The sequence below is a fragment of the Ctenocephalides felis genome, unplaced genomic scaffold (genome assembly GCF_003426905.1).
Source record: "Ctenocephalides felis isolate EL2017-DRISC unplaced genomic scaffold, ASM342690v1 CF-g0.4_SCAFFOLD_02302, whole genome shotgun sequence".
Lineage (NCBI taxonomy): Eukaryota > Metazoa > Arthropoda > Insecta > Siphonaptera > Pulicidae > Ctenocephalides > Ctenocephalides felis.
The window spans coordinates 3,172-14,560 of NW_020538456.1; the positions used below are offsets into that span (position 1 = coordinate 3,172).

The 11,389-nt window shown below is 24.8% G+C and overlaps 1 protein-coding gene across 1 annotated transcript; it reads right to left on the minus strand.

Annotated features, from left to right (window-relative positions):
- Positions 1-10,355: 10,355 nt before the first annotated feature.
- Positions 10,356-11,385, minus strand: LOC113380672 (DNA helicase MCM8-like; the record flags this gene model as incomplete). The annotated part of the gene is given in 5 exon segments (XM_026619822.1): positions 10,356-10,568; positions 10,685-10,795; positions 10,830-10,882; positions 11,191-11,340; positions 11,343-11,385. Coding segments are annotated over 5 exon segments (570 nt in total), but the record flags the coding sequence as incomplete, so codon positions are not given.
- Positions 11,386-11,389: the final 4 nt, after the last annotated feature.

Here is an 11,389-nt window from a genome sequence, read left to right on the forward strand (position 1 = left end):
TTAATTACACATATCGGGAAGTTCATGTAACTTGCCTTAAGGCTAAATACCAAACCAATTAGTTTAGAAAAAAAGTTAAAAAAAAACTTAAAATAAATTTCAAACTTTAAAATATTTGATATGATTACTAAATTTCTTTTATTATTTATATTTTAATAATTTCTATAATTTAATAATTTCTGGAAAATATTCATCTCAATTATTTTAAAATTTTAATAAAATAAATTGTAATGATCTTATAATTTCATTAAAATTTCTAAATGAATAATTAGAAACAATAAAATTATAAAATAAATAAAATGTAAAATTACAAAAAAATGAATAAAATTTAAAAAAATCATAGAAATCATTATAGTGAAAACAAACGAATAAATAAAAATACAATCGAAATATATTTACGTTTGGTATGACTCTGTTGACGCTCCATATCTATATGCAACAACTATTGCCGATATCCAGTGGTTATCAAACTTTGGACTCCGGTTTTCAAAATTCCTAAATAAATCAAAAAAGTATTAATAATAATGCTACGATAATATATAATAATTATATCGTACATAAAATCAAATAATTCGAATGATAAACGATCGTCTCCATTTTGAATTCGAACATAGTCGATCGTTACTGTACGGCGGCAGCCATCTTAAAAATTTATTAATTTGTTGAAAATTTCGAAAAAATACGAAAGAAAATGTAAAAAGAATGTGTATATTTAATGCAAATCATTAAGACTTTGTTTATTTGTTACTGTCGAAGCGTGATCGTTGTTATTATTCGGATATAGGATGGTTTGGCCGGCCATAATTTGCGCAAGCATTTTGCGCAAAACTCCGTAAAATAATACAGAATTGTATCATAAATGCAACAAAAGAGCTTTGTATATTGTTGTAAGTATATTTACCTTTTTATTGGTAATCACAAGCACTTATAACACTACACGACTGAGCGAACTATGCAAATTTTTTGACAATCTTTGTGCGAATGACAAGGGCGGAAGTCGTTCCCAATTGTCAGCGCACGAACGCATATACTCTTTATATACAATGTGAAGTTGGCCATTGTCGCCAACATCACATACGAAAAAAATTAGGCTAAGTATTAAATTTCACCTAATCATATTTATATACGTATTTATATTTATATTTATATTTTTATATTTATTTATTTGATTTGTTTAGAATCTCCACTGCGATATTGATAAAAATAATCTCCGAGTGCAACAATGTATTAAATGTGAATTGTCAGCGGCAAATGCAACATGCACAAAAGACTCGACTTTGTATGGAACCTTTTACACTGTTTTTCGACAATGTATCAACTAAATAAGTATTCACACACTACAGAATATATACACAATGTATTTATAATATCAAATACTTTGCAATCGTGTTATAACCACACTTTATTGTTCTAGATTGGAATTCACTTACACAAAACCATATGCACAAATATTGTTTATAACCCAGAAAAAAGGGTCACTCTACTATAAAAGTTCTACAAGGTAATAACAATATACAATTTCACATGTGGTGCTATTTACAATATTCCAAATCACTTTGTTTATGATTTGGATTCAAAACTTTGAAGCATAACCAAAATTCCTGTCAAGGTGTCAAGACTTATATGGAGTACTTGCTCAAGGAAGATCTACAGCAACTTTTGCATCAAATAAATGGATTATGAGAGCTCTATTTGTACAACAAGATTTTGCATGATGTCTACAAAACAAATTTGAATGCTATTCATACAAAACCCTTTGTGTAAAATGTGCAGTTTCAATACAGATGATAAAATGCATAAGGTACTTGTATTATATATAAACTGTTATACACTTATAAATTTAGTTGATTGGTTATAATTTATACAAGATTGTATAGTAATTTAAAACTAATAAAGCCCCAAAGGAACTGCAGAAAGATTTAGCACAATCTCTACAAATTATTCATCTACAAACTGAAGAACTTTGCAACATATTTTCAACCGTGTAAATATCACTTAAATGGATAATTGTTAATACTGGATAAAATTGTATTGTTATAGACAACATGCAAAGTAGTGTTTTATAATTTTAAAACCATTTAATCACTCTATATACAAACAGAGTTATTGTTGTATAAAATATTACAATAATATATTGTCTTTAGTGTATTTTTAGATCCACTACATTATTAGATATAGATTATTAAATACAAAAGTTTGAATTGTGCATTTAAATCAGAATAAGGTGATACAATTATCATTAATACTATTCATCATCTTATTTACTACATAAATGGACATTTGTAAACACTGGATTGTAACTTAGTTTTCTACAAAGCAAATACAAGGTATCGTTAATATTTTTACCCAATTTAAACACTCTACAAATGAACAGTGTTATTGTTTAGATAGATTGTAATTGTAAATAATGATGTTTTGCTTTAAATTAATTAATTAATAATATTTTATCTAATTTAGGTTTATTTGCATCACATTGCACTTACAAGATAAACTTCAACAAATGCTAAAAATTAACAAAAGTTTTACATTTGAATTGAAATAATGTCAGAAATTTTGCCTAACAATGTCTAAGTATAAATAAATATTCATCAAGATGATTTAGTGGATTTTCAAACAGATATCAACAAGTGCATAAATTTACTGTTGGAATTTATATTTAATTGAAAATCAAGGCTAAAATCTCTATGCAAATTATTAAAGTATGTTATTATACTGTCATCAACTTTTTAACAATATATCATGTAAGTATATATAAACACTAGATAAATATACATTTTTTAAACAACAAATTCAAAAGTGTTTTACCATTTTGAGACAATTCTTAAAATAAACAAAATGTTTTGTTACAAATATTGTATTGCAATAGATGTATATTAAAAAATATTTTGATATCTTTATTTATTAAATTTTGATGTACTGTTGCAAATATTATTTTTAATAGAAATATATTTACTATTTTATTCATTATAAAGACTTTTGTATAACATTCACAGTGTTTTCATCAACAAAGTTATATTGTTAGAGCAGAATTAATAATTTTATAATATTTTATAATATCTCAAATGTATAGAATTCACTTTTGGATTTATTGTTTTTGGTAATATCTAAATAAGTATATAACATATATGAATTTTATAAAGATATATTTTCTAGTTTGATTTTTAACACTTTCAGTCAATTTCCAAATGTCTCTATGATATGAATTAACAGTGTCATTATATTATATACATTGATGTAATAGAAATCATTAGCAATTTATTACAATATATTTAATGTGTTAAATTTAATTTTAGATTCATCATTCCACTAGAATAATTTTATCTTGTGCACCAACAAATTTCTAGCAAACTTTATTCTTAAATAAAGATAATGTGAAAGCATTTTGGGCAATTTCATAAAGTTTTAGCATTTTATTCATAATATAAAAGGTAAATATGTAAACATTTGTGCTCACTGGTTAAATTTATATTTTGAACAATCCAATGCAAGTTTTTAAACAAATTTAACACTCTATAAACCAACAGTTAGATAAATTGTTGCAATAAATATGAATATACTTTAATTATAGATTACACTAAAATTATCCTTAGATAAATTTCATCATGTTCTAGAATTTATTGCAAATTGTTTAAACTTTACACTTTAATATAAAAGATTTAGCAAAAACTCTACAAATAATTTTAGAAAATTAATTAGAATACTATAGGCACCTCATTTTGTTATAAAAATGCTAAATAATTAAACTTAAGTTAATTACAAAATTTTGTAGTAATTTGATGAATATATAATTTATACAAGTACTTTTTATCTATTTTGAAATTATTTTATAATTTTAGCAATAAAATTTATTAATATTTTATTATATATTAATGTCTCTATGTGTATCTGATTTATTTTTAGATTCACATAATAAATGATCTAATAGAGATTATGACATAAATTTCCAGAAAATTTGTTGTAATTTATATTTAATTGAAGATAAAGGCAAAATCTCTACAAATTATTATAAAAGTATATTATGAGAGTTTCAATATTATTTTGGCAATATAAATTGTAAGTAAGTATATCAACATTTTTGTTAAAATAAATGTATAGACAACAAATTCACAACTTTTTTAACATTTTGAGACCATTCCAAAAATTAAAAGTTTGTATAAGTATATTAACAAAAATAATTTTAAATTGATACTTTTATTACTAAATATTTGTACATGTTTTAAAAATTATAACTGTTATAAATATTAGTATACTAATATTTATACCAGTTATAATTTATATATATTAAGTGGTAAATCTCAAGAAAATCATATGGAGACATTTATATTATTAATACTTGAACAAATTTATATTTTTCATATAAGCATTTAATTATAATGATAAAGCAACGAAATTATTAATAATTGTGCAATAATTGTTAAAATATATTGTATCTAAGTTATTTTTATATTGATTTTTAACAGAGAACTTCAAGTACAAAAATTTGCAGCAAATTTCTTAAATTCATAAATTTATATTTGAATTCAAATATAATAAGATAAATTTATTTCAATATCTATAAATTATCATCAGTATTTTGTATACAATTTAATTGCAATTTGTATATATTGATATAATATATATAGAGATCAAATGCAAAATATTATCATCACATATGGATATTATTTAATTTTTTAGTTTTGCTAAAAATATATCAAATTTCTTATTACAAATTTTAATTTTAACTCTTTATCTAAATTCTATTTATATTATTATTATTTTGTATCATTTTACTGTTTTTTTTTTAAATTCATTGCATATTTTTAGAACTCTTTTTTTAATTTTTATTTTATACCATAAGAATGTTTCTAATATTTTTTATTTGTTTTTAGATTCATTAAATTAATAATTTGTCTGATGGAACTTATATTGTAATAAACAACATCTTTATATATAATAATAATTTACTGCAAAGTTAAAGGAAATAAAAACCAAATGATACAAATTTACCAGGATTTTATAAATATAGAAAAATGTTTAAATTGAATTCAGGAGAAAATAAATGTCCTTAAAATGGTCATTTTCGAATTTCCTTGCTCCCAGGGGCTCAAATAGTTCCAAATTGATAAAAAACAATTCTCTGAAAGTTTTAGCTCTTAATATTAACGTTTAGATAGAGCGCAATTCAATCAAATTTTGTATGGAAATAGCATGGAAAAATTTTCAAAAATTTTAAAAATGTTTTTTAAATGTAATTTAGCGAACAAATGAATGAAAAAAAACTCATTCATTTGTCGCTAAGTTATACCTAAAACATTTTTTTTAAATTTTCAAAAATTGTTTCATGCTTTTCCATACAAACTTTGATTGAATTGCGCTCTATCTAAAAGTTATATTAAGAGCTAAAACTTTCAGAGAATTGTTTTTATCAATTTGGAACCATTTGAGCCCCTGGGAGCAAGGAAATTCGAAAATGACCATTTTAAGGACCACCCTAATATATATAATATATATATAATATATATATATATATATATATATATATAAAATTATTAGGTATGTATTATAATAAAAAATATTATTTATAGAACTAAATAGAACAGAAATAAATCAATACATAAACACTAAATTTTATGGGTACTTTTTCAAAATAAATATTACAATTTAAAAATTTTACAAGAAAATTAATTAATTCCAATATTAGATCTAGATAGAATAAAAAATAAGATTTACATATTACAGCTTTGTGGTACAAAATAAACATTGAGAACTTTTTTGAACTTTACTCTAAAAAATATATTTTGCAGGCTAGATTAATTTTATTCAATTTTAAAATTATTAATTTTTCTAACATAATTTTAATAATTAAATCATTTGGAAATGTGATATAAAATAGAGTCGATAAGACAGTACAAACTTGTATTTCTAATATATTTTTCATACATATCTCTTTTAAATGACAAATACTATTATTAACTTGGTATATTAAACAAAATTGTGAATTTTTAATAATTTACCTGAATTTTCATCATACAATTTTCAAATTTGAATCCCACTTGTTCACTTTTCATATTTGATTTTACTCAGAATAAAGAATCTTATCAGAATTGTACAATATTATATCTTATACTCATAAAAAGTCTTGATGAAATATATTTTGAGTAAATTAATTAATAAATTAATTTTAGTGAAGTTCCACACCTAAAAGTATTAATATCATTTTTACTTTTATAATATTACTTATATGTATATATATACTTTTATAATATTATATATATACACCTAAGTCTGTTTTTACACGGAGATTGGTTCCAGAAAAAACCGTGTAAAAAAGAAAACGTGTAAAAAAAGACATTGATCTTATACAAAATGGGTGATTTGTTCCTAATCTCTAAAACCTATTAAAATTAGTGAAAAACAAGAATTTTAGGGTATTCCCCTAAATTAGTGCTATTCACATTTGCTTTGACCAGTAAAAATTGTTTGTACGCGCTAAAGGGGAATTCACTCAAAACTTTAAGCTAGTGTTCGCAAACTATCGATACTATCGATGGTTTCAGACTTTTTTTCTCTCATAAATACTTTTTTGTGATATGAACATACTTCGCAAAAATTAAATTTGACAAAAAAAAATTAAGTACATAAAATTTCAAATCGTGCTAAATGGAATGAAATCGTGTAAAAAATTAAAAATATTCAATTTTCAGACCGGTGTTATATCAAAACCGTGTACAAAAAGACCGTGTAAAAACAGACTTAGGTGTATATATATATATATATATATATATATTATATATATTTATAATAAAATTTTACAATATTATATATATATATGAGTATATAATATATATGTATATATATCTATGTATATATATATATATATATATTATTTATATTTATAAATAAATTGTTTAATGTATATTAAAATAATTAATTTTTGTAATTTTTTGTAATTTTTCAATTCAAATAATTCAAATAATCAGATTGGATGCCAACTTGTCAAAAGGCATTAAATTCTGGAAAATTCCCACTTTGTGTCAATTTAACGGGTTTGCATTTCCACCTATACCAAATTATCTATCTAAACGTACATAAAAAGGGACAGGGGACATACAAAGGTAATGTATATTTATGAATCATCGTTCTTTTTATAAACTTCCTATATTTTATTTGAAATTGCATAGTGCAGTAGTAAGAACCATGCATGGCCTTGCAACCATAAAGGTTCGAGTTCTAATCCTACACTAGGCACAACTGATATCTAGCATTAGTGATATCAGTTTTCATTAAAAATTAGTGGTGTATGGCATCGTGCCTTGAGGCAAATTACTAGAAATTATCATACCAAACTAAAATTTTGAAATTGAGGAAAGTATCTGCAAGTATTAGATATAATCCATTATATACAGGCAGTCATCTTTAAGTGAACTTAGTATCCATTTTATTTGCGATTGCAATGTGTGCCCTTCGTCATCTTTATAACAAGGTTATATTGTCCTGATTGAGTAGATTAATCCAAATATGTCCACAAATCCTCCATTAAACCTAAAGAATCATAATTTGATTATACATTTACTGTGTAGCCATTCTAATTATATAAATATAGAGAAACCGATAGTTGCATTACAGATAAAAGTCGGCTTGTAACTAAAATTCTGTGCAACATTAATAAATTAGGTTAACAATTGAGAATAATTACCTCTTATGATATTTCTCCCGACTGATTGATAAAATCATAATAAACTTGAGTAAAGTGTTAGAATATAATTTAGTATATACAGGCAGTCATCTTAAAGTGAACAATTTATTTATATATTTATTATAGTATACATTTGTTAGTCTTGAATGAGTAGAGTAATCCAAATATCTCCACAAATCCTTCATTACACCCTAAACAATCATGATTTGATTATACATTCTGTGTAGTTATTCTTATTATTAATAATTATGCAAATATAGAGAAACCTTCAGTTGTCTTACTGTAGGGTAAAATATTTTTAGATGAATTAAGTAATTATTAATATAGTCACTGTATTAATGTAACAGATTTCTGTACTATTGCAGGTAATTGAACACAATTCATCAATAAATACAACATTGAAGTTGAACTGACATGACAGTTGACTGAAAAGCCTTGTGCAAAACTTTGCAAAAGTTTTTCACTAAGTTTATATAAATATTATTACGATAATGTTTTAACAGTTAATACTTACATATTAATCGGTATTTATCATATCCTGATGTATTTATTAAAATATTTGAAGTTTTGATACAAACACAATAAAGAATAAGATGTTTCGCATAGTTTCAATTATGTGGCACACTTCACTGCTATCAGTTTACATGAATTTAATTTTGACGTATAAAACTAAAAGAATAACAAAAATTTTGTGGTTATATATTTATTTGTCGCTAAGTTATACCTAAAACATTTTTTTTAAATATTCAAAATATTTTCCATGCTCTTTCCATACGAAGTTTGATTGAATTGCGCACCGTCTAAAAGTTAATATTAAGAGCTAAAACTTTCAGAGATTTTTTTCGTCTAATTTCTTTTTTATTAAAATCTTTTTTTTAAATACATTTAAATATACATCTGTTTAATTTTTTTCTAATATATGATTAATTTCATTTTATATTTATACTGCAAGTATTATATGTAATTAATATCTACATATATCAACATTAAATGAAAATGTTACAGGAATTACGAGAAATATTAGACACAATATTCGAAAGTTAAAATTCATCTATATATGCATTTGTTAACTAATAAGATGTTTATATGACATTCTATAAAGCCTGAAATATATGGATTTAACTCTGCTGATATTTTACGGTATTTTACGGCATAAGAATATTTTTTATGACTACTCGTAATTTATTTTCAGGATAAATATGCAGAATTTACAACAAAATGGTGTTCAATATATATTTTAATTGTTATTTGCGGATTAAGCTTTCTGTCGCCCTATGCCTTATGTGACCAGGCGCCCTTTTTAATAGAGAGACTTAGATGTAATTTCTAATATTGCCTAAGGAAAATTACAGTAATTGCAAAAGAATTGAAAATGAAATTTTTTACATATATTCACGTTTCAGAAACTTCTAAACATTTTGAAATACCTTAAAATAAATTTATGTGTGTGTTTTTATATATTTTTTTTAAATTACTTAGATAGAATTTCCAACATTGTGTAAGGAAAATTATAGTAATTGCAAAAGAATCGAAAATGAATTTTTTTGCATATATTCACGTTTTAAAACTTCTGAACATTTTGGAATACTTTAAAATAAATTCATGTATGTGTATGTATTATGTTCGATTCCCAATGATAAGACGTTGTGATTAGTTTTAGGCAAAGGCATGTCCAGCCTTTACAACAAGTGCAAAAATTGCTATTCAGTTTTTGAAATATCATTTCATAAAATCGCTGAAAAAAACAAGTGCATGTCAGATTGAATTTTACGGTTTATTAAAATTGCATGAAAAGCTTACAAAAAGTGTACAGATTTTTAGTCTATCTCGATAAAGGCCACAAAGACTATTCAGGCCATGTAGAAAAATTCAGACTATATCTAGGACATTTTAAGACTTTCTAAGTTCATGTTAAGACTGTACAACATCTTTCAACTATCTAGAACATTTGTTAGACTATCTAGATTCTATATAGTTATAAAACGTCCTTAGATAGTCTTAAAATACCCTAGATATCCCGGCAAATGTCCTAGGTAGTCTGAAGATATTCTAGATAGTCTTAACATGACCTTAGATAATAAAAGTTTAAAGATGTTGAAAGTCTAAAAGTCTAAAAATGTTGAAAATGTCCTAGACAATCTGAAAATATTCCAGAAAATCTTAAAATGTCCTAGATAGTCTAAATATAGACCGAAAAACTTTTCGTTAGTCTTAAATATTCTAGATAAAAATCTAGACCATCTTGAGACTATCTAGGACATTTTAAGACTGTCCAATATAGACTGAAAAACTTTTCGTTAGTCTTAAAATATTCTAGATAAAAATCTAGATTCTAGACCATCTTGAGACTATCTAGGACATTTTAAGACTGTCCAAGGACATTTTCAACATCTTTAGAATATTTATAATATTTTCATATTGTCTAGGACATGTTCAAACTATACAGAAATATTGTAGATGGCATAAAAATGTTTAGATAGTCTGGACATGTTCTATCTAATATATTTTCAGATTCTTATGAACGTTTTCAGCTTAGAAGTTTCACTTCAATAAACATAACACACTCAGTCTCTATTTAAATGGCTTGAGTTTAACTCAACCTCTAGCAAGACTAATTAGAAGTAAAGAACTTCAAAAAAACCCTCAAAGTTTACATTTACCTCTCTATTTTAATTCTCACCTCATCAGGAATATCCAACAGCACAAATACCAAATCAAATCTAGACAGAAGGGCACAGCTTAAATTAACATTTTCCTTTAAGGTTTTGGATCTGTTGTAAACGCCTTTATCAGGATTTGCAGCAGCCACGACTGCACATCTGGCTGGAAGAGAACAGACTACACCTGCTTTGGCTAGAGAGACACATTGTTGCTCCATTGCTTCGAGCAAAGCCTAGAGAAGAAATAAATAAATAAATAAATATATATATATATATATATAATATATATATATATATATAATGTATTATTTATCTCTTTATACTGATAGTTAAAATTGTTTATTCATACCGAGTGCTGTTTGGTCATTTTATCAAATTCATCAATACAGCATACACCACCATCGGCAAGTGCCAGAGCACCAGCTTCCACACCACTTGTGCTGTTTTCCTGAAGAAATACCTGATTCTGATGAAGTCTGGCCGCCAGAAGTTACACTGGCTGTGAGACCAGAAGAAGTACTCGTATTTCCACATACAAAAACACCTTAAATGAAAGAAATAACATAAATAAAAGAAATAATATTTATTACCATTAATGATAAATAAAATAAATGAATAATAAATACTAAAATAGGAGAATTAGTGGCTACAATGAGTTCAAAAATATTTCAATGTGCGTAAAATAATACAATGAGTGTAAAAGTACTACACTAATCCTGTAAAATAAAACAAAATATATTTTGTTAGAAATATCAAGGCACAAAATGATTGAAAGGAGTTAAGATATAATCTGATGGTTTGGTTATTAATATTACATATTCATCAGATATTTGAACTTCTATATTATTATTACCTCTAGGGCAACATCAGCACAAGCCTTCAACATCTGACTTTTCCCCAATCCCGGATCTCCAACTATCAAAACATGACACTCGTTTCTATTTATAAAATCTGACTCTGATGTTTTTGTAGCTCCCATTAAAGCTAGAATGAGACCAGCTTTAGGACATCTCGGCCGCAAATAAGAGGGCACAAAGAATTAACCAACAATCGA